The sequence below is a fragment of the Rana temporaria genome, chromosome 13, assembly GCF_905171775.1.
Source record: "Rana temporaria chromosome 13, aRanTem1.1, whole genome shotgun sequence".
NCBI classification, from domain to species: domain Eukaryota; kingdom Metazoa; phylum Chordata; class Amphibia; order Anura; family Ranidae; genus Rana; species Rana temporaria.
The window spans coordinates 67,519,039-67,543,464 of NC_053501.1; the positions used below are offsets into that span (position 1 = coordinate 67,519,039).

Here is a 24,426-nt window from a genome sequence, read left to right on the forward strand (position 1 = left end):
CATTTTGGTAGATTGTCCCCTGTATCTGTAAATATCTATATATTTTTTTATATTTGACTGGGTTGTACCTTTGGCAATTAAGACCACATTACCTTAGCAGTACAATGTACCATTGAGTAATGGAGGAGGCAATATAATAATTAAACGTTATGCTTTGCATTTTCCTTCCATCTACATTTGTTTCTGTGTATTGGTATTCTTCGATTGCCGCTTACACACGACCGTTATTCATGTCATGCAAAAAAATGATGTTTTTCTCAATGTGATTTGTTGTGATTCCTCTCAAGTCTGCCTTGCATACACATGTTCGTGAAAAAAAATGCTCAAGCAAAGCGCGGTGACGTACAACGCGGCATAAAACATTTTAGGTTGGAGTATCACTATAAATTTAAATAATCTTATGAGTATGGTAGTGTACTAGCAGCAGAACAAGGAAATACTTCTCATAATACCCGTAGACTAGCTAAAAAATGACCTCTTTCACTCATAGCAAAAGTGTACTCCATCATAGCCCAATAGACCCATATAACTAATGTTAATGCTTGACTTTGAATCATACCCTGCACTACTCAGTGCTGACCCATAACTAAGTACTACCCAGAAACCCCAGCTTAAACTGACAACATGGTACATTACACAAGTTCTGCACAAACTGCCCTCTGTCATACTCTCGGTACTTCTCTTCTGCATAAACTTCCTTCAGTTATGCCCTCCGCACTGCTTCCCTGCACCTCCTGCCCTGTATCATACTCTCTGCACTCCCCTCCAGCACATCCTGCCATCTGTCATACTCTCTGCACACCCCTCCAGCACATCCTGCCCTCTGTCATACTCTCTGCACGCCCCTCCAGCACAGCCTTTACTTTGTCATACCCTCTTTACTCTCTCCAGCATATCCTACTCTCTGCACTCCCCTCCAGCACAGCCTGCCCTTTGTCATACTCTCTGCACTCCCCTTCAGCACAGCCTACCCTCTGTCATACTCTCTGCACTCCCCTCCAGCACATCCTGCTCTCTGTTATACTCTCTGCACTCCCCTTCAGCAAAACCTACCCTCTGTCATACTCTCTGCACTCCCCTCCAGCACATCCTGCTCTCTGTTATACTCTGTGCACTCCCCTCCAGCACAACCTGCCCTCTGTCATACTCTCTGCACTCCCCTCCAGCACATTTTGCCCTCTGTCATACTCTCTGCACTCCCCTCCAGCACATCCTGCCCTCTGTCATACTCTCTGCACTCCCCTCCAGCACATCCTGCCCTGTATCATACTCTCTGCACTCCCCTCCAGCACATCCTGCCATCTGTCATACCCTCTGCACTCCCCTCCAGCACATCCTGCCCTCTGTCATACTCTCTGCACACCCCTCCAGCACATCCTGCCCTCTGTCATACTCTCTGCACGCCCCTCCAGCACAGCCTTTACTTTGTCATACCCTCTTTACCCTCTCCAGCATATCCTACTCTCTGCACTCCCCTCCAGCACAGCCTGCCCTCTGTCATACTCTCTGCACTCCCCTTCAGCACAGCCTACCCTCTGTCATACTCTCTGCACTCCCCTCCAGCACATCCTGCTCTCTGTTATACTCTCTGCACTCCCCTTCAGCAAAACCTACCCTCTGTCATACTCTCTACACTCCCCTCCAGCACATCCTGCTCTCTGTTATACTCTCTGCACTCCCCTCCAGCACATCCTGCCCTCTGTTGTCATAGAAAAATTAATAACGCACGTACATAATTAATAATCAGAGAAATATTAATATCGCACGTAAATAATTAAAATAAGCTATAAACACCTTTTTATCTATATAAAAAATTAAAACAAAGAATAGCGCTGCGAAAAAGAGAAAAGTATTACATTTATTGATACAGAGAAGAAACTTGTATTACTCTAATATGTACAACTATAACATAAACCAAGATGATATCCCAGGCACACAATTATACAAACAATAAGATGGCTAAATCAGTATCTCAAGACAATTTATAGGAAAGGAAAAGTGAGAGAGAGAGAGAGAGAGAGAGAGAGAGAGACTGCCTCTACTCAAATTAGGACTGTCTCTATATACCCTTCCGACGTAACTTTTCCCGCTCTAAGAATGCCCCTCAAATGTAACTTTTCCCGCTCTAAGAATGCCCCTCAAATGTAACTTTTCCCGCTCTAAGCTTATCAGATCCCCATCCCTTTGAGATAACCTCCCTATGTTATTATAGGTTTATAGTCCTTTTGTTAGTTGAACCCTAACAACGAGTCACTCTGTTGACTAAGAAAAACAGGACAGTCGACCAACGACATCTCATTAATAAGAAAAGCCTTATAAAAGAATGACATATACATCTTCATATAAATCTTATAAATATGGTTTTGAAAAGTCTCTACCACACTGTCATACTCTCTGCACTCCCCTCCAGCACATCCTGCCCTCTGTCATACTCTCTGCACGCCCCTCCAGCACAGCCTTTACTTTGTCATACCCCCTTTACTCTCTCCAGCATATCCTACTCTCTGCACTCCCCTCCAGCACAGCCTGCCCTCTGTCATACTCTCTGCACTCCCCTCCAGCACAACCTGCCCTCTGTCATACTCTCTGCACTCCCCTCCAGCACATCCTGCCCTCTGTCATACCCTCTGCACTCTCTCCAGCATATTCTGCCCTCTGTTATACTCTCTGCACTCCCCTCCAGCACACTCTGCCCTCTGTCATATCCTCTGCACTCCCCTCCAGGACATTCTGCTCTCTGTTATACTCTCTGCACTCCCCTCCAGCACACTCTGCCCTCTGTCAAATCCTCTGCACTCCCCTCCAGAACATTCTGCCCTCTGTCACACTCTCTGAATTCCCCTCCAGCCCATCCTGCCCTCTGTCATACTCTCTGCACTCCCCTCCAGTACACCCTGCCCTCTGGCATACCCTCTGTACTCCCCTCCAGCACATCCTGCCCTCTATCATACCCTCTGCACTCCCCTCCAGCACATCCTGCCCTCTGTCATACCATCTGTACTCCCCTCCAGCAAATCCTGCCCTCTGTCGTACCCTCTGCACTCCCCTCCAGCACACTCTGCCCTCTGTCATACCCTCTGCACTCCCCTCTGGCACATCCTGCCCTCTTTTATACTCTGCATACCCCTCGAGTGCACCCTGCCCTCTGGCATACCCTCTGTACTCCCCTCCAGCAAATCCTGCCCTCTTTCATACTCTCTGCACTCCCCTCCAGCACATCCTGCCCTCTGTCGTACCCTCTGCACTCCCCTCCAGCACATCCTGCCCTCTGTCATACCCTCTGAACTCCCCTCTGGAACATCCTGCCCTCTTTTATACTCTCTGCACACCCCTCCAGTACACCCTGCCCTCTGTCATACCCTCTGTACTCCCCTTCACCACATCCTACACTCTATCATACCCTTTTCACTCCCCTCCAGCTTATCCTGCCCTCTGTCATACTCTCTGCACTCCCCTCCAGCACATCCTGCCCTCTGTCATACCCTCTGCACTCACCTCCAGCACATCCTGCCCTCTGTCATACCCTCTGCACTCCCCTCCAGCACATTCTGCTCTCTGTTATACCCTCTGCACTCCCCTCCAGCACATCCTGCTCTCTGTTATACCCTCTGCACTCCCCTCCAGCACATCCTGCTCTCTGTTATACCCTCTGCACTCCCCTCCAGCACATTCTGCTCTCTGTTATACCCTCTGCACTCCCCTCCAGCACATCCTGCCCTCTGGCATACCCTCTGTACTCCCCTCCAGCACATCCTACCCTCTATCATACCTTCTGCACTCCCCTCCAGCACATCCTGCCCTCTGTCATACCATCTGTACTCCCCTCCAGCACATCCTGCCCTCTTTCATACTCTCTGCACTCCCCTCCAGCACATCCTGCCCTCTGTGGTACCCTCTGCACTCCCCTCCAGCACATCCTGCCCTCTGGCATACCCTCTGCACTCCCCTCCAGCACATCCTGCCCTCTGTCATACCCTCTGCACTCCCCTCCAGCACATCCTGCCCTCTGTCATACTCTCCACACCCCTCTCCTGTACATGCTGCCTGCTGTCATACCCTCTGCATATACTGCCTGTTAAGACACTTCTTTATCGTCATTTGTTATATCCTCAACCTTTCCCATTCTGGAACTTTTTTGCTATTAAAAATAAAATAGATACACCTGACCTCTCATTTCTCAGATTATACTTTGCCACCGTTGATAAATGCAGGGGAATGAAGTTAGCGTCTTCTAACATTCTGGTGTTTTTTATTCATGAAAATAAATCAAACTTCCGACAATGGGAGTTGTGCAGTTTGTTCCAAGGCAGTGTCCTCTACACATTTGGGCATATGTGCTTTCTAACGCCCAATTTAATGCATATTAAAAATAAAATCCATTTACTGACCTTCTTGTGCAGGGAAGGACACAGAAACTTTAATTTCCCAAATCCCAGAGACTTCACGGCTTTCCCGTCCGTGTGTGATCACCCACTCTCCCCTTACACCCCCTCCCTGCTGCGTCCCTCAGCGTTGAGGCGTCATCTGGCGTTTGTTTTTAAAGCTGCCGCGGAGGACGGAGCTGACTGTCAGGGTGCCGTGGGCGAGAGGTGCAGATTAAAGCAGTTTTATTCCTTTTCATGTTGAAGCTGCCAGTTTGGTGACTGGAGAGAGGAAAGTGGAGGGGGGAGGACAATGAGAGAGAAAGGCTCTGCCAGTCACACTGCAGCCAAACCTTATTCTTTCCAGTTATTAGACTGCCTTGTCGAGGAACGTCCCTCTCTAGACAGGTGTTTGGAGCAATACAAGGACATGTGTAGTAAAATACCAATTGATTGTACTAAGGCAGGGTTAAGTTGCTCTCCCTCTGGCAATAAAACGCTTTAATAGCAGGCAGATTCAGCATCCTTTGTGACAGGTGTCAAGGATTGTCAAACCTCCATCTCTGTTTTCACTGGCTCTGTCCTCTCAATAACACCAACTTTCATATTTATTCTTCTTGTATTATAAGCCATTTATTTTTACAAACGTACATGGTTATACATTTGGATTGTACGCATGGACATCATTATCTAAGAACATATGTTGAGGAGAATCTTACAAGTATTATTATCATCCTGTGCAGTTACCTTCATGGCATTCGTGGTTATCATCTGCTCCCAACCATAGCCAGTTCTGCCTGTGATCTGGCCAGTAGAGTAATTACCAACTTTGGTTGCTGATAATACCTTAACCACTTGACCTGCTGAAAATATAACCCCCCCAGGCTGTTTTTTGAGATATGGCACTGCGATATTTTAACTGACAATTGCGCGGCCGTGCAGCGCTGTACCCAAATTATTATTTTTTTCCACAAATAGAGCTTTCTTTTGGTGGTATTTGATCACCACTGTGTTTTTTACTATTTGCGCTATAAACAAAAATAGGCTGTCAATTTTTTATATATTTATATACTTGTGTATACACTGCTCCTAAAGTGCCTCTGCCCATTGAAATCAATGGGCAGCGGCGCTTTTAACCCTTTTTCGCCCGCTATGTTTTTTTTTAAAAGCACCCCACTAGCAGCCAAATAGCGCCGCAAAAATGTTGGTAAAGCACCGCTAAACATAGGGGCACTTTACCGCTGACGCCCGGGGCGCTTTCATTTTGAAAGCACTTTAAAAGTCAGATCCACTGCGATTTTTTTCAGCTACAATTCCAATGCACATGTGGTGTAGTGTATGAGATTAGAAATCGCACCTGAACTGGACTGAAATCACACAGAACTGTTTTCCAAATCGCACTGAATCCCATGTGAAACTTGATGTCTCTGCAAATGAAATCTGTGCGGTATTTCCATCAGCTTTCATGCATGTATAGTGTGAAGAAGGTATCAGTAATTGGCGAGTACTTGAGAAAAAGTATCAGTACTCTCAGGCCCCATACACACGAGAGGATTTATCCGCAGATACGGTCCAGCGGACCGTATCCGCGGATAAATCCTCTCGAGGATTTCAGAAGATTTCTATGCGATGGCGTGTACACACCATCGCATTGAAATCCGCGCTGAAATCCTCTGCCGATGACGTGTCGCGCCGTCGCCGCTATTATGACGCGGCGACGGGCGCGACGCTGTCATATAAGGTATTCCACGCATGCGTCAAATCATTACGACGCGTGCGGGGAATCCCTTTGGGCGGATGGATCCGGTAAGTCTGTACAGACGAGCGGATCCATCCGTTGGAATGGATTCCAGCAGATGGATTTGTTGAGCATGTCAGCAAATATCCATCTGCTGGAAATCCATCCCAGGGGAGATTTATCTGCGGATAAATATCCGACGGAGTGTACACACCATAGGATCTATCCGCAGAAACCCATTTGATGGGATTTATCTGCGGATAGATTCTATGGTGTGTATGGGGCCTTACTCTGTCTTCAAAAATTGGTATCAGTGCATCCCTAGTTGAAAATAATCTTGGAATTGTCCCCACTGTCCCCAAACGTCCTGAAAATGTATTTATTTTTACAAAATTCTTCTTGTTTATTGCCATTTTACCACTGTTCCCTGTGGTGGCTCAAAATTGTGGGATTTACTAGATTCTGAACCAGGGGGTGACTTTCTGAAAAGGTCCATTGGGAGTATGCATAGGGCAGAGAAGTCCAAATAGATTCCAGGGAATGGAGGCTCGCTTAGCAAGATCTGCTCATTTAGGAAAACCGTAATGTTGCCAAATTTACCCATTACCCTAAACAGACCTTTAAAACTAAACTTTAGGTAAACAGCGAAATACATAGATGAAATACATGTATATGTTTATATTAATATGTAGTTCTGGCCATCAGTTCTGAGATGTACATAGCTCTATCACACAGTGCAGCCCGGTCTAGAAGGAGATGAGACCTATTTTTCCTCTGCTGCAGTTTACTAAGACTGAGCTGTCTCCTCCACACCCTGGCCTGTGACTGGACAGTGAAAGGAGTAGAAAGAAGACAGGTGAGTTCATCTCTCTGTCAATCTGCTTTCTCCTCATCTTAAAATGATGCCTGCGAATACATGAACGGATTCTTTTCTGAACCAGACATAGTGATCACCGGGACATGTAGGATAAATCTCCCCGACAGACAGCAACAAACACCTGGCAGGGGTACTTTACACTTTAATTAGACAAAGTAATCATAGAAGATAGTAAGAACTGGATGTGGCATAAGAATTGTATTTTTCATGTTTACTATTGTTCAAAATGATGGTCATTTCTAGGGACGTATAATTAAAGTGACAAGACTATTCCAATCATATTATGTATTTTTTAATTAAACACAGAAAGCTGTAAATAAAAATATGGTTTAATAGAAGGGGGTACAGACAATCTTCCATTCTATCAAACGGGGGCCTTCCTTGTATGATTTTTTTTTTTTTTTTTTTGCTAAAAACAAAATTGGGTAATAAAGTGAATATAGCTTCACCTTATTCATTCACTAGGCAAAGTGAACATACACTCCCCAGAGTGAACCGTTTGCTAGGTGAGCAGCCTCTACTCCTTTAGTAAATCAGCCCTATGAGATCTAAAAGAGATTCAGTCATGCATGTGTAAGTGAGTCTACTAATGGTGTCTAAGTATTGTAGTACCCTATCTATGCCTGTAATGGATTGGGGCCAGTGCTTCACCACAGGATCACCCCATGGAGATAACAATAGCACCATGACACATTTCAAAGGAAAAATCTCAGCAAGAGACATTGACTGGGGGAGGAAAGTTGCAGGGGGTGACTTTCTGAAAAGGTCCATTGGGAGTATGCATAGGGCAGAGAGGACCAGATAGATTCCAGGGAATGGAGGCTCGCTTAGCAAGATATAGCAAGATCTACTCATCCAAACCCCAAAAGCATATATACAAGTCATGGCATTGCATGCTCATTTAGGGAAAACCTGAATGTTGCCAAATTTACCCATTACCCTAAACAGACATTTAAAACTAAACTGTAGGCAAACAGCTGAATACATAGATGAAATACATGTACATGTATATAATAATATGTAGTTCTGGCCATCTAGTTCTGAGATTTACATAGCTCTATCACACAGTGCAGTCCAGTCTAGAAGGAGAGGAGACCTATTTTCCCTCTGCTGCAGTTTACTAAGGCCTTGTACACAGGTCGGACCAAACCAATGTGACTGGTCCGTCGGACCGTTTTCATCGGTTCACCGCTGAAGTGGCCTGATGGTCTGATGTGCGTACACACCATCGTTCCAAAAACCGATCGGGTCAGAACGCGGTGACGTCAAACACATGACGTGGGTTTTAAACCGATGCTTTTCTGTACTAACTATCGGTTTGGACTGATCGGGCAGCGGTCCATCGGTTCGGTTTTGAATCATGTTTTAAAATTTTGTACGGAAGGAAAACAGACCGATGGCCTATACACACGGTCGGTTTGGTCCGATGAAACTGAACTTCGGTTCGGTTCATTCTTATCGGTTCGGTCCGACCGTGTGTACGGGGCCTAAGACTGAGCTGTCTCCTCCACACCCTGGCCTGTGACTGGGCAGTGAAAGGAGTAGAAAGAAGACAGGTGAGTTTATCTCTCTGTCAATCTGCTTTCTCCTCCTCTCAAAATGCCGCAAACACGTGAACGGATTGACTCCTTGAGCTGCTTCCTTTACATTTAGTCTAAACACGGACTGCAAGTAGCTAATACAAGTAAAATTCAGTTACTTACACTGCTTGCATTAAAAAAAAAACATTTAACGATATATTAATACAGAGCCAAATGAGTATGTGACCTTTATAGACAAAATAATGGAACCTAACAAACTAAATATAAGGACTATAACGGTACCCAATGTTTGTAAAAAGTATCAAAAAATAATTATTATATGATACAAATTGCACATGTATAGATCAAAAAACATACAAAACACACAAAAACTGCACATAAAAGATGACCAAAACCATCTAGTACTCCTTGAACATAGGCTCTTGGTGGCTCCCCTATGGTGGAGCACAGTGCGTTGCTGTAATTTGGAGGCAGTTTGCGTTTCGCAGGAGATTACCCCGTTTCTTCAGGAAACTTTTCATGAAGAACACTCACAGTTATGCCTTGTACACACAATTGGAATTTTCGAAGGAAAAAGTCAGATGAACATTTTCTATCGGAAATACCTATCGTGTGTAGCCCCATCAGAGTTTTTTCATCGGAAATTCCGATGAATATCGATCGAAGTTTAGATATAGAACATGTTCTATTTTTCTTCGATGAAATTCTGTCGGAATTCCGATGTGATTTGGCCGGGCAAAAGCCTGATCGTGTGTACGCAGCATTAGTAGTCAAAAACATCAAAATAGGTTCAATAAGTTTTTATTGTCATTTTTATAGGAAGACATAACAGCATCAACCGGGTCAAGCACCCAAAAACATCAAAATAGAAACACATTGAATGGTCCTCCTACAAATGGTCATTGTTACCTATATAATGCCACAGGATGGTCCTCCTCATTTTCCAAGATAGTCATTAGTTCTTATGGAACTAGGTATCAAATCGTATAATATGCACCTAGTGATATACAAGGTATTATATTAGGTAGGTAAAGCGGTTCCCATCATGTCGTTCCTTAGATCAGAGTGGAGTGAGATTGATTCTCACTAAAATAGTAATGAAAAATAGGAACTTGGGAGGAAGGCCTCAATGAGAGACCCTCATTTGGTAGATCATATAGGTCTCTCATTGAGGCTTTCCTCCCAATTTCCTATTTTTCATATGTGACCTTTATAGCTACTTGGAGTTCAGCGTTGGGATTGGTGGGGAACAGTAGGTGATATGTCCCTAGGTAAAGAGAAACACACTTTCTGTTTGGACCTAACAGAATATTTAGTATATTGTGCTGTGTGAGGCAGGTATGGGATTACAGTAGGCCTCCTTGAATTGTGAAGCCATGTACACACGGCCAGGAATCCCGTCTGTTTGAAAACCGTCAATTTTCCCTACGAGATTACTGCCAAGCTTGCCTTGAAAAGCCATGTATACACACGGCCACACAAAAGACCCGCCGTTCTTATGAATAGCAAGAACGCAGTGATGACGTCAAGCCAGCTAAATTACGTTCTATGCTACCGCGCATGTGTCGAATTGTTATTGAGCATTATCGGTTTATTTCCCCTTCAGGTAAGTATACAGACGGCCGGTTTTCTCAGCAGGAAACACTCAACTGGGAATCCCAACGGGAAAATAGAGAGCAGAGCAGGTTCTCTATTTTTTTCTAGCAATTTTTTCTGTCAGGAAAACTGCTAGGGAGCATACACACGGCTGGGATTCCTGGCCAAAAGCTCTCCTGGCAGTTTTCCAGCCGGGAAAACCGGTCGTGTGTACGAGGCTTCAGAGTGAATAATTGTTCTACCCACATTGGGTGACACAACTGATGTGTACAGGTTATTGATGCATTTTAATAAATACAATGTTTTTTTTTTTTTTTTTACTGCTTTTTGTGACACTTTTATTTACAAGGCAGATAATATCAAAGTCTGTTTTCATACATGAAGCATACGGTCTTCTACTCTAACGCCAGTACAGTCCAACACATTTGGGGGAATCTTCTCATGGTCTTATTTTGAGAGTATCTGTATATTGTAAACGCATCACATAATGCTTGTATTGTTTTTCCATATACCTCTCGGGTCTCCTCAATCTGTTTTCTCCTGTGCCCCCCCTTTTCCACAACCCTCTTCACTGCAGCCCTCCCTAGCACACTCTGTATTGTGTAGCACTTATTAGCCACAATTAAATGGACAATATGAATTTAGTGCTTTCTCCGAAGGCCTCCTCAGCTCTGCTTTGCAGCAAGATGATTAATGCAAATACATATTACTTGAGATAACCATTTAACCACTAATTTAGCCAAATTTATTACAGCAGTTAGAAGGTTTTCCATTCCAGACAGACAGAGACAAGGACACAGTAAGGGGACAAGGGGCTGCTGAGGACATACTGCCCCCTCATGGTGACGTGATGGAATTGCCCTCTGCTCGCTGTCTCTTATGGAAAGATTTCAATGTAATTTCATGGTTAATTATTTTCCTGTGAACATGCTACACTGTATGACGGTTCTGACTACCATGCAGGCAATGAGGCATTATGCTCATTAACATTTATGCAGCCTGTAACCCATATCGCTACACATAAGGCTATCGATTTAACCAGTTGCTTCCCATTTGTGTGAATCCTATGTGTACATAAGTGATAAAGCGCAGAGTTACCTGCTCTGGAATTCGTTTGATTTTTGATCGTTTGATTTATTTATTTATTTTTGCTTAATCTACAAGCAGAAAGATATAGTTCTAAAGAGATATGTTAAATATCCTTTCTTTCACATAGAAACTGAATATGATCCATTAGATCTTTGTCATTATCTATTTGCAAATACATCTCACCGACTGTTCAAAAACAAAAACCTCTTTAGGGATTTGAAGAACACTGTTATCATTTTATCAAAAACTTGAAAAATACACATAGAGTTTTTGGCCTAGATCATGTATGCAGCAAGGAAAGTCAGGATAAAGTCTGAATGCCTAATTTGAGAATTTGTTGTGGGTTGGTGACTTAGGAAGTATTAAAGTTGATGGATTAGGTGGCACCAAGGAAGCTCCCATTTTAAAAGTACTGGACATTAATGGCAGCTTATTACATAGAAGAGTGATGACCAAGTTTTCCATTGTGTCTGCCCCGTTTTTTATTTTGTTTTGGGCTGAGTTAAGGTCTGTGTGTGCCCCAAGCTTGTTTGAATCCACTTACTGTTGACTGACTCTTTACCTCTGCTGATTGTCTATTCCAAGCATCAGCTACACAGTGGCTACGTGGGTGGCATTTCAACCTTGCAGCACTATGGTCATTGGTTCAAATTCCAACCCTGCCACTACCTGCCTGGAGTTTGTATGTTCTCCCTGTGCCTGCATGGGTTTCTTTCCATACTCCAAAGACATGCTGCTAGGTAAATTGGCTCTAGTATGTGTATTTATTATTGTGGGTTAGGGACCATAGAGTAGGGGTGTCAAATGGTGGCTCTCCAGCTGTTGTGGAACTACAAGTCCCATCATGCCTCTGCCTAAAGGGGTCATGCTTGTAACTGTCAGCCTTGCAATGCCTCATGGGGCTTGTAGTTGCGTAACAGCTGGAGGGCTGCACACCTGTGCCTTAGATTGTAAGCTCCTTGAAAGCAGGGACTGATATGAATGTATAATGCAAATGTAAAGCGGTATGTAAATTGATGGCACTATATAAGTACCTGTAATAAGTAAACTACTCTTTCAGTAAAATAATACTTTGTAAGATTCGTTTTCAAGCCTTCCTCCTGCTAGTTTGGCAGTAGGGGTCAGAGGCAGGGGCAGACTGACCATTCTGGCACTTGGGCACTGCCCGGGAGCCCCATGCCACTAGCGGGCCCCATCAGGGTTGCCAGGCTCAGTAAAACCAGGGACAGTATGTAAAAATCTGTATTTTTCTTAAAATTTGTCCCTGACATGTCCGATACTGACATGCTTTTTATTTTTTATTTTTTATTTAATCCAACAAAGTTTTATTTAGTATGCTTTTGATTTGAAAATCCTGAGATTTTAGCTGCCTCTGCACTGCCTCCTGGCGTAGTGGCCATCTGTAAGCCCAGGAGCCCCATAATCTTCTATTGCCCGGGGACCCCATGAGTTGTCAGTCCGCCCCTGGTCAGGGGGGTGATAAACATAGTATTTAGTGGTATTTAGAAGCCATAATAGAGTAATCTGTACAAGTATCAAGCCCTAGCAGAAGATATATGAGATAAAGATGATTTTGTCAGGGGACTGATATTTCCCTGCTAATCAGCTGAGAGGAAGTCTATGGAAGAGGATAGGGGGGAAACCTTAGCACTTGCCTATCTTTTGACGTTAGCTGTCTGCATTTTTTTAAAGTAATTGTAAAGGGATTTTATTTTTTAAATAACAAACATGCTATACTTACCTGCTCTGTGCAATGGTTTTGCACAGAGCAGCCCTAATCCTCCTTTCCTGTGGTCCCCAGCAGGTTCTCCCAGCCACCCTCCTGATCTTAATGCAAGCCACTTGCTTTGGGGGCACTTGTGCAAGCTAACTTCCCAGCCGCACTCTATCCATTGATACACAGAGCTTGGCCCCTTTTTGCTCCCTGCTCACAGGCTGTGATTGACAGCAGCAGGAGCCAGTGGCTTCCACTGTTGCCTATGAGGTAGTAAGGTAGAGAGAAGCTCTCCAGCACAGCACTGGATCAAGATCAAGCTTGTGTAAGTATTTAGGGGGGCTGCACAAAAGTTTTTTTTACCTTAATGCAGAGAATGCATTATGGTAAAAAAAGAAAACTTCTACCATAACAACCACTTTAAATATTGTGGAATGCAGATATTTAAAGGACAACTGCATTTTTAGTAAACCCTCAGCCCCCCTGGTAAAATGCCTACCTTTCTTCCTGCTCCTGCAATCTTTACTTTGCAATTCAGCTGGGTTCTTTCCTACTGCTCAAACTTGCCGCAGTCTCAGTCATTCCTATGGGTAAGCTGTAGCTGTATACCAGCTGGAGGCCACCATGAGTATGGATCATCCATAGGAATTAATAGGACCCGTGATACGCATGTCCAGGAGGACGGGGGCCCAGACGGGACATATTCCTTGCAAAACTGTAGCAGCCAGGTTGTTGGGTGAATCAGGCTCCCTTTTTGGAACAGGCAGGGGTTAAAGCTGACACCAACACAAGGAACTCACATTCCAAGGATAGGTTCTCCAATCGCTAGTTCACAAGTAGAATCCAATGAGGGTTTATATTTTTAAGGCCAACGTGAATTCCCACTGCCTTTGATATGAGTGGACTGATGTGAAAGCAATATATTTTCATTAAGGTGATAATGTCACACAGGGGGTGTCACTGTAGCTTTTTGGACCACGTCTCATCAGCTTTTTAAAACTGCCAGCTAAATTGAATATTTGCTCGGCGGAGCAAATAATGGGGCCTACTCGGCTGAAGCACCAGTGGAGCGGATTTTACATTACTTGCCCATTGCTATTTATGAGCTTTGTAAATGACCCCAAATATCCTTTTTCTCTTTTAACTCTACATCCATTCTCTTTTCAGTCACTTTTATTATCATCACCGCATTTATTTCTCCAACTTTCTTCTTTTTCCCTCATTTACACAAATCTTTCCCTCCGCTGTCTTCACATATTAACTTCTGTGGTCTCTGGTCCCCCTCACCCCACCTTTCCGACTGGGATTTTGTTCTTCTGAGAGCTGTAAATTCTCTCTGACAAGATGAAAAGAAAGTGCTGTATTTTCTGACCTACTGGAATCCCCAAAATGAGCCCAGGGATCAAAGCTGCACAAATACCTTCAAATAACCTCTAACAGGCAGGCAAGGAAAGAGAGGCTTGGAGCGTTATCCTGGCCGCAGTAGTATTCAGCACTGAACTCTGCTTTTTCTCTGAATGGCTCTAAATGTATGAATGTACCTCATATTTCAAATCACATGCACTCCTGTCTGTCTCTGGTACTTCTGCTCTTAAAGTGGTTCAAAAGGCAAAAGGGTTTTTGCTTTAATGCAATCTCTGCATTAAGGTAAAAATGTTGCTCCCCTACACCCAGCCCCCCATGAAATACCTGAGCCTACACTCAATCAAGCACTGTGCCTAAAAGCAGCGTCCCTCTTCTCTCTCTCTCTCTCTCTCTCTCTCTCCTTACTAGACATGGAGGCAGCATTGGCTGTTGTTAATCAAATCCAGTGAGGTAGGGCCAAGCCACTCTATGTGTGTCTATAGACACACACAGCACAGGAGTGTTTGTCCCTATAAGGCCTCGTACACACCACCCAACATGTTCGATGAAAACGGACCGTTTTCATCGGACATGTCCGCTGGGATCATTTGGTCTGATGTGTGTACACACCATCAGACCAAATTACCCGCGGACAGAATACGCGGCGACGATGACGCCGCGACGTGCGCGCACCAGGAAGTTCAATGCTTCCACGCATGCGTCAAATCACTTTGATGCATTCGTGGGATTTCGGGCCAGCGGACATGTCCGATGAGTCGTACTGACCATCGGACATGTCCGAAGGACAGGCTTCCAGCGGACAAGTTTCTTAGCATGCTAAGAAACTTTTGTCCGCTGGAAACCTGTCCGCTAGGCCGGGAAACTGTCCGGTCGGCCCTACACAGGACCGAACATGTCCGCGGAAACTGGTCCGACGGACCAGTTTCAGCGGACATGTTCGGTCGTGTGTACAAGGCCTTACAGTACCAGTTGGGGACCTCAGAAGAGGAAGTTGTGGAACGCTCTGTCCAAAACAGTTGCACAGAGCAGGTATTAATAACATGTTTGTTATTTTAATTAAAAAAATAGCTTTAGCAACCCTTTAATTTTTTACAACGCCTTGGATAAATGCACACATAATATTTTTTCGATCTTTTATTTTTAGATCAAATACCGTAATTAATTTGCTAAATAGGTTCTTTAGGTCATTCCATAATTATGTTTGCTAAATACATGAACACAGTAATCCTCAGTGCATTCAGTAGTTTTTTTTTATAACATTGCAAAAAAATTTAAGTGGAAAATAATTGTTCAGTTACAACATTAATGCTATAAATTGTCCAGCCTGTTTGATTCGAACTTAAATTGGTTTTACAAAAATTGGTCAGTTTTGATCAAATGAAAAACAAATATGGTTTAGGATATGGAAATTAGGATTTTTTATACATGCATTTAGTATTCATGAGCAGGGCTGCAATTAAAATCATGGGGTCTTCCTACAACCTACATGACAGGCCCCCCCACCCCAATCCACACCCAAACAACACTCTTCAGCAGCCCCAAGTTCAAGTCCCACAATTTTTTTGGAACTACTGGAAAGAATAAGGCCTGGAGCTAATGGGCAGCATAGGCAAAAGGCCGGATATGACAGGACCAGATGGAGTATAGTAAGGGTTGAATATTTAATTTTGTTTAAATCTAAGGGTCCCAGTGGATTGGAGAAGGCAAGGGTGGGGCAGGGTGGAGTTTTTGTGGAGTAAATGGGTGGTACTAGTATCTTAGGTCAGTCGGAGCTAGGACAGCGTGGAATGAGATTCTCCCGTCCTCCCTCCCGTAATAATTTAGCTTGTTTTAGTTTGCTTTTCATTAGGTTGTTGCATTCAATGTCTGTCTCATTGCTCATGGAGTGAGTGGAATATGGGGATTGTTTTGTGGGGTTATTATGTTTTGGGGGATGATTTGCTTAAAAGGCATATGTCGAAGAAGTTGGCAGGGGTCTCAGGGTCTTGGAAGGCAGTAACGGGTAAAACTTTGGAGAAGGAGGGGTGGGGCCCATCTCAAGTATGGGTGTACCTACCCTGGTAAAATCATGGAATGGTTTAATGAATCATTTGGCTGTATCGCGAATATCTTAATAGTAATAGTCCTCAAGCTGGTGTAGTTGTGGCTAAGGACCTTGAAGTCTATTTGGATGATAGATACAGCCAGTCGGTCTAATACAAGTTGCCTTCCAAGATCCTAGACTTAAATGAGGTTAGTTAATGTACTGAGATTGGGTTAGTAATTTCAGATATTTAAAAGAAGGATAAGGTGTATTGTGATAATAAAGTTGTATTTTATTTGTTTAATAAAATGGCCGCTACGGCCTTTAAAATGCATAAAGGAAAATTGTTGTGGTCTGTTGTTTGTGGGAATTACAGGTATAAGGTTGGGGTAAAAGGTAAAAGCAGCCGAAGTATCTGTAATACCTCAGTCATGTATTTAAGTGATTAAATTGAAAGTTCAGATGGTCATTTATTGTGAGTCCATATGTTAGGACATAATCATTTAAGTGTACTCATATGAGCGTGGCACATGTCCATGTTAGACATTTTCCAACCTAAACTGGAAGCATAAAAAGAAGAAGAATGTAACTGGTTACTGTTGGCAGGACATACAGGCCTCGTACACACGACCGAGAAACTCGACAGAATCCATCAAGAAACTTGGTGGCAGAGCTTTTTTGCCGAGGAAAAGGGTCGTGTGTATGCTTTTCCTTCGAGAAAACTGTCGAGGAACTCGACGAGGAAAAAAGAGAACAAGTTCTCTTTTTCCTCGAAGGTAGTCTCAATTTCCTCGTCGTGTTCCTCGTCGGGCTGGTTTCGACGAGAAACATGATCGTGTGTATGCTAAGAAACCTGCGCATGCTCAGAATGAAGTATGAGACGGGAGCGCGCCTTCGGTAAAAGTAGGGTTTGTAATGGAGATAGCACATTTGTCATGCTGTAACAGACTGAAAAGTGCAAATCGTCTCCTAGCAAACTTTTAGTTAACACGCAGTAACATGAACAAAAGCAGCCCCAAGGGTTGTGCCAGTGGAATCGAACTTCCTCTGAATGATGACATTTGGTCTTGACAGTGTGTACACAAAGAAAGCTTGTCGAGTTTCGAGATGTGTCTTTTCCGACAAGTTCCTCGGTCGTGTGTACGAGGCCTCAGTCCTTTCTTCAGACACTTTCATGTGTGAGACCTTGGTTGTTGAATAAAAACCATAAGATATAACAGCAAATAGCATCTGATTAGAATAATAACTGGTACTTAGAGCAGATCTCAGGACTTTTCTTTCCTTTCAGTGTTGAACAAGGGCCAGTGTGTGACCAAGTATTATCGGTGGATGCAGAAGAATGGTGGCTACATTTGGGTCCAGTCCTGTGCCACCATCGCAATCAATGCCAAGAATGCCAATGAGAGGAACATCATCTGGGTCAACTATATCCTCAGGTAATCTCATACCTTGGGTACAAGCTTTACCAGACTCAGCATAACTGGCATTCAACCTCTATGTATAGCATCACTGACATGACAGCACCCTTGTTTTCCTCAGAGAAGGTAGAAAGAGGCGGGAGCTGATAAATTAGAACCAGTGTTAAAATGAAGAAAACTTGGAGCCAGTTTACTTTAAAGTTGTGACTTTGAAGCAGATTTTACACAGTAACTTCAAACATTTTCCTCTCTTCTCCATTTTCGTCATGTCATGTAACAGTTGTATAGAGATTATGGTGATACATTCTGTGTCAAATTATTACTGTGGAAACACGAGGGTTGGTGCACTAAATGAGTAGAGCATGTTCACTTTGCAAGGGAATGTTTACTTAGCTTTGAATGAAGTAAAAATTCTGTATACTTTGCCTAGAATATCCAATCACGTGCAATGAAAATTAAAGACAAAAAATTATTTTTTTCTTGCACATGATAGGATGGCTGAAGTCAGCATAGCTTCACCTCCTTCACTAAGCTTAGTGAAAATTATCTTGCGGCATTTAATTCACATTTTAAAGTGAACTTGCTATGCTCCTTTAGGCCTGGTTCACACCTATGCTTGCGCCGTCCTATCTCAGGGTGCAATATTTAGGCTGACCGCTAGGTGGTGCTTCCATTGTGGTCGGCGTAGAATATGTAAATCACTAGATACGCCTATTCACAAACGTAAATCCACCCGTCGCAGTAAAGATACGCCGTTTCCGTAAGAGATAGGCCGCCTAAAGATAAACATGCCCCCTAGGTGGCGTAGCCAATGTTAAGTATGGCCGTCGATCCCGCGTTGAAATTTGAAAATTTTATGTCGTTTGCGTAAGTCGTCCGTGAATAGGGATTTATGTCATTTACGTCCACGTCGAAACCAATAGGCCCGTGCGGCGTACTTTGCCGCAATGCACACTGGGATATGTAGGTGGACGGCGCATGCGCCGTTCCAAAAAAACCTCAATCACGCCAGGTCAACACAAATTAACATAGAACACGCCCCCTCAGCCTATTTTGAATTAGGCGCCCTTACGCACGCTCACTTTAGGCTACGCCGCCGTAACTTAGCAGGCAAGTCCTTTGTGAATCATGTACTTGCCTCGCTAACTTGCGGCGGCGTAGTGTAAACACGATACACTACACCGCCGCAAAGTTAGGGCGGGCTATTTGAAATTAGCCCTATATTTATTGGCACTAAGAGAATCCAAGTTGTCCATGTTAGTACAACTGATCCTTATAATGTATCTCACAATCTCTAAAAGTATCCGGGGGCACGCAAAAACTGTAAACGCAGGTGCGTTAAATAATACAGTTCATGAATAAGTGAATAAAACTGTTCATACTTCACTTAAAAAGTGCACAGGCTTAATTAGGTATAAAACTTTCAGTGAAAAATAAATAAAGCAGAACCAATCCAAAAGCAAGTCTCCCCTGTAGCTGGCACAAGAGAATAAGGGCAATAAGCACTACAAGACAGCACTTCTGCTCCTGTATGAATTTGCACCACCACCACTGATGCATTCCATGGCCATCCCCCTTCCTCAGGGCTCTGATCAGACATGTTGTATGTGCAATATGAGTGGAATTATTCTTTCATTCAATAGATAGTATGACGTGAGCTATTCAATGTGCCTGTGTTATGCTTTTGTGTAAAAAAAAAAAATGTAACCAAACTTACTTTGTCAATTATCTTTGTTATACCTCTTTAGCTTTTTTTTATAATTGTGTGACCAGTTATTTATATGATTATAAAGCAGCAGGTTTAGTGGTGGTTTGAGGATTTCACGTTAATAAATCTTTTTTATTTGGTTTAGTTTACTAGAATACAAGGACATTCCGATGGATATTGCTCAGCTACCACATTTGCCTGAAAAGACATCGGAATCCTCTGAGACTTCGGACTCAGATTCAGACTCCAAGGATAATTCAGGTGAGGCAGATACTGTATGTACAATAAATTGTTACTAACTGAGATGTTCTCTTATATAGATATCCCACAAAATTAAGCTGTTTGCTTTGTGGTTATGATGCTCTTAATTGCTAACAATGCATCACAATAAAAGGTCGCTTTAGATGCCAAACACAGTCAAAACCCCAATTTGTACATTGCCGTAATAGCGAAGATTCTACTATCTGTAAATGGCTCCTGGAATTGTTATTGCTGCCAAAGTATGTAGATATCTTGTTGTTTTTTTTTTTTTAAACCTGTACAAGAGAATTACATCTAGAACATTTTTGGTTTCTATTTCTGACACCTCTATACTTTATCTCTGATCAGATGTTGGCCACAATTTGAAAGAGGAAATCATACCATCTACCAAATAGGAGATATGAAACTGCTGTTTTATTTAGTTGTGTTAGCAGGTAAAATCTAAAGCATGGGAATTCCCAGGATTATAACCACAGATTCCTTGTAATGACAGTTTTTCAAAAATGTAAAAAAGGACAATACCCTCTGCTTACCGGTAGCAACCATACTGTACATTTTAGGAACTTACCCCAGCATTTATATCCCCACGGGTAGCATAGTCCACCCATCACCAGTGAATGTGTCAAGGTAGATGTTGATTGTCCAGCTGTACACTGTGTCGACATAAAGGCTGCGTAGAGTATGTTCCTGACACTAAACAAAAAAGTGGCTTGGATAAGATGTGAAATGTCTCTAAAATGACAGTAGAATGTGAATACTACTACTAGCTTTCTGAAGCCACATCCTACTTCCTGAGTGTTGAGTGGGAAGGTCTTCCTGCTATAGTCACATGATCAGTGCCACAGTGTTAAAACTACTGAGAATAGCAGTGAGGCAGTCATTTGAGAAGGAAATTACCATATATACTTGAGTATAAGCCGTGTTTTTTAGCACATTTTTTTGTGCTGAAAATTCCCCCATCGGCTTATACTCGAGTCTGTGGTGAATCTGCTGCATTTGTGCGCCTGATCTCCCGGCACTGTGACGTCAGTCTAGTCAATGGCCGTGCAGTGTATCAAAGCCCCGCCTCCTCCTCGTCCGTGATAGGTGGAACACTGACTCACTGCTGGGAAACCGAGTCAGTGTTCTCTCATGGACGAGGACAAGGAGGAGGTGGCGCTTTGGTACACTGCATGGCCGCAGACTAGAGTGACTGCATGTCACAGCCCAGGGAGATCGTAAAGTTGCAGATGGACACAGCGCCAGAGATAAGATAGGGAGATTGGGCACAGTTTGGCATGGGCAGAGTGACAGTGAGGCATGGACACAGTGAGGCATGGGCACAGTGACAGTGAGGCATGGGCACAGTGACAGTGAGGCATGGGAACAGTGACAATGAGGCATGGGAACAGTGAGGCATGGGAACAGTGAGGCATGGGCACAGTGACAGTGAGGCATGGGAACAGTGACAGTGAGGCATGGGAACAGTGACAGTGAGGCATGGGAACAGTGACAGTGAGGCATGGGAATAGTGAGGCAAGGACACAGTGAGGCAAGGACACAGTGAGGCATGGGCACAGTGACAGTGAGGCATTGGCACAGTGACAGTGAGGCATGGACACAGTGAGGCATGGGCACAGTGACAGTGAGGCATGGGCACAGTGACAGTGAGGCATGGACACAGTGAGGCATAGGCACAGTGAGGCAAGGACACAGTGAGGCATGGGCACAGTGAGGCATGGGCACAGTGATGCATGGACACAGTGAGGCATGCAGATGGACACCCTAGGCTTATACTCAAGTATATACAGTAAATGTCCAGAGAAGTTCTGTTCAACAACAATATACAGAATGCTACTGTACATACAAGCCAAGTTTGCTAGATTTAGGGCTCTATCACACTCACGTCGGGGTGTGGTGCTCTCTGAATAGCGATCTGCATTCAGAACACTTTACAAAGGGTGTTTGACAGGCAGTGATGAAACATTATTGAACTTTAAAGGATGATTTTAAAAAGCAGTACTGTTTGTCAAACTTCACTCTGAGTTAAAAATTCCATTCCTGAAAAAGAAAGCATTGCGGCCGTGTTATGTGAAGAGCCCTGTCCGGCTGTTATTCTACAGTTCAAGTGCATAAACGGGGAGGGAGGGGAGCTTAAAACCACTGCTCAACTGCTAGTTTTCACCACCTCCCCCTGACCAACTGTCTGAAAGAGACTTTAGATAATCATAGACGGCAGCATAGTAAAAATAGAAAGGTATTTTTACTGACACTAAATTACAATAAGGATTGTACAGAAATTATATATATAACTCCATTTCCAAAAAAGTTGGGATGCTGTGTAAAATCGACATAATTACAGAATGCAAGGATTGCAAATCATTTAAACCCATATTTTATTCATAATAGAAAAGAGAAAACATATTGAATTTTGAAACTGAGAAATTGTATAATTTTAAGAAAAAAATAAGGTCATTTTTAAATTGATGGAAGCAACACGTCTCAAAAAAGTTAGGACAGGGCAACAAAAAGCTGGAATAGTAAGTGGTACTAACAAGGAAAAGTTGGAAGAAAATTTTGCTACGAATTAGGGTAATTGGCAACAGGTCAGTAACCTGATTGATTCATAAAATGCTCTTTTTATACCCAGAGGGCCAGATTCTCAAAAGAGATACGACGGTGTATCTCAAGATACACCGTCGTATCTCTGTTTTTGGCCCCGGGTATCTATGCGTCTGATTCCTAGAATCATTTACGCATTGATACGGCGTAGATCCGACAGGTGTAAGTCACTTACACCGTCGGATCTTAGATGTAATTCCACGCTGGCCGCCAGATGGCGTTTACGACGATTTCTCATTTGTCTATGCAAATTAGCCTGATACGCCGATTCCCGAACGTTTTTGCGCCGCCTCGTCGTCGTTTCCGTAAGCGTAAGGTTACCCCTGCTATATGAGGGGTAACCTTACGTCAGTCCGCCGTATGCCATGTTAAGTATGGCGTCGGGTCAGCATCGTCTTTTTCTGTCGTTTACGTCGTTTTACTAAGTCGTTCGCGAATAGGACTTTACGTCAATGACGCTCACGTCGGCTTCATTGACGTTTTCCGTCGTGAGCTGGAGCATGCGCACTGGGCTATTTTTACGGCCGGCGCATGCGCAGTTCGATCGGCGCGGGGTGCGCGCTTAATTTAAATACAAGCCGCCCCCTTTGAATTACGCGGCCATACGCCGGGCCATTTACACTACGCCGCCGCAAATTACGGAGCAAGTGCTTTGAGAATACGGCACTTGCTCCAGTAAATTGCGGCAGCGTGGTGTAAATGGCTTACGCTACGCCGCCGCGGATTCTACGAGAATCTGGCCCTTAGAATCCAATATTAGGCAAGAATGGGACAACTTTCCTCTCCCAAAACTCCAGAAACTGGTCTCCAAGGCTCAAAGACAGAGTGTTGTTTAACAAAAGAGGGGATTCTACATCGTGGTAAACTTGGCCCTCTTGGCAATGACATGTTGCTGCCATCAATTTCTATTTTCTATTGTCAATAAAATATGGGTTTATGAGATTTGCAAATAATTGCATTTTGTTTTTATGTAGATTTTACACAGCATCACAACTTTTTTGGAATTGGGATGGTCTAATATATATATATATATATATATATATATATATATATTTACAGTATATACAGGTGCATCTCATAAAAAGACCAATTAAAAAAAGGATTTTTAAAACAGAAATGTTGACGTAATGAAAGTATATCCATGTACAGCAGGTGTGCCCAACCAGTGGCCCGGGGGCCACATGTGGCCCGCGGAGCCCTCTGATGTGGCCCACGACCTCCTGCTCTGGGATGGCAGGTTGGCAAGTCCAGATCACAGGTTGCCGACCAGCCATCCCAGAGCATGAGTTTTGAGAATGAAGCCGGCGGTAGCATAAGCAAGCGGCTGCGCAGCAGAGCTTCATAAGCAGATGCTTCTTGTAAAGCACTAGCTCCTGGCATAGGCCAAATCCCAAATGAACTTTGCCTGGGGCCACAACAGCTGGTGATACCTGAATGGAAGACTTATTGAAGGTAGGTTTATTACTTAAATCACAGTGTATATATGGGCATATCTGTTCTGCAGTGGTTACTGGGCTGCTTTCAAACTGATCCGCAGGTGTAGTGTGGTGCACTTGTGGGTTACCTGCACTGAGCCATAGGCTTCTGTTTTTTACCTGTGGGTTTGGTCCAGTTTCAGAAAGTACACCACACCTGCAGGATATAATAGAATTCTACGGCAAAGTGCAGTTTACCCATAGGAAAGTCACAGGTGCACCCGCGGTGTGGGTAAACCACAGCGCATCAGTGTGAAAGCAGCCTTAAGCCCCTTTCACGCGATCAGTCCAGCCCTCCATTCAGCTCTATAGAGCAGCGATGTAAACGGTCTTGTGTCTCTTCCATCTGGGCGGATTGGATTAGAGGGCCCATAGAGTAGAGTGGGCTGTGTCTGTGTCCTCTTTCCATATGCAGAGTGGACATGAGCCTGTCATCCACCCGCTCATTGTGGCCCGCGACCGGTTACCAAGTCGCTAAAGTGGCCCTCGCTCCTCAAAAGGTTGGGCACCTATGATGTACAATATAGTATGCACTCAATACTTGGTCGGGGCTCCTTTTGCATGAATTACTGCATCAATCTGGCGTGGCATGGAGGCGATCAGCCTGTGGCACTGCTGAGGTGTTATGGAAGCAAAGGTTGCTTTGATAGCGGCCCTGC

General features: G+C 43.8%; 1 protein-coding gene across 1 annotated transcript in view; it reads left to right on the top strand.

Annotated features, from left to right (window-relative positions):
• Positions 1–24,426, top strand: part of NPAS3 (neuronal PAS domain protein 3) — a 589,204-nt gene that overhangs the window by 560,416 nt on the left and 4,362 nt on the right. The window contains exons 10-11 of the mRNA XM_040333134.1: positions 17,593–17,740; positions 19,576–19,691. Coding sequence (XP_040189068.1) covers positions 17,593–17,740; positions 19,576–19,691 — 264 coding nt within the window. The remainder of the gene's footprint in view (positions 1–17,592; positions 17,741–19,575; positions 19,692–24,426) is intronic.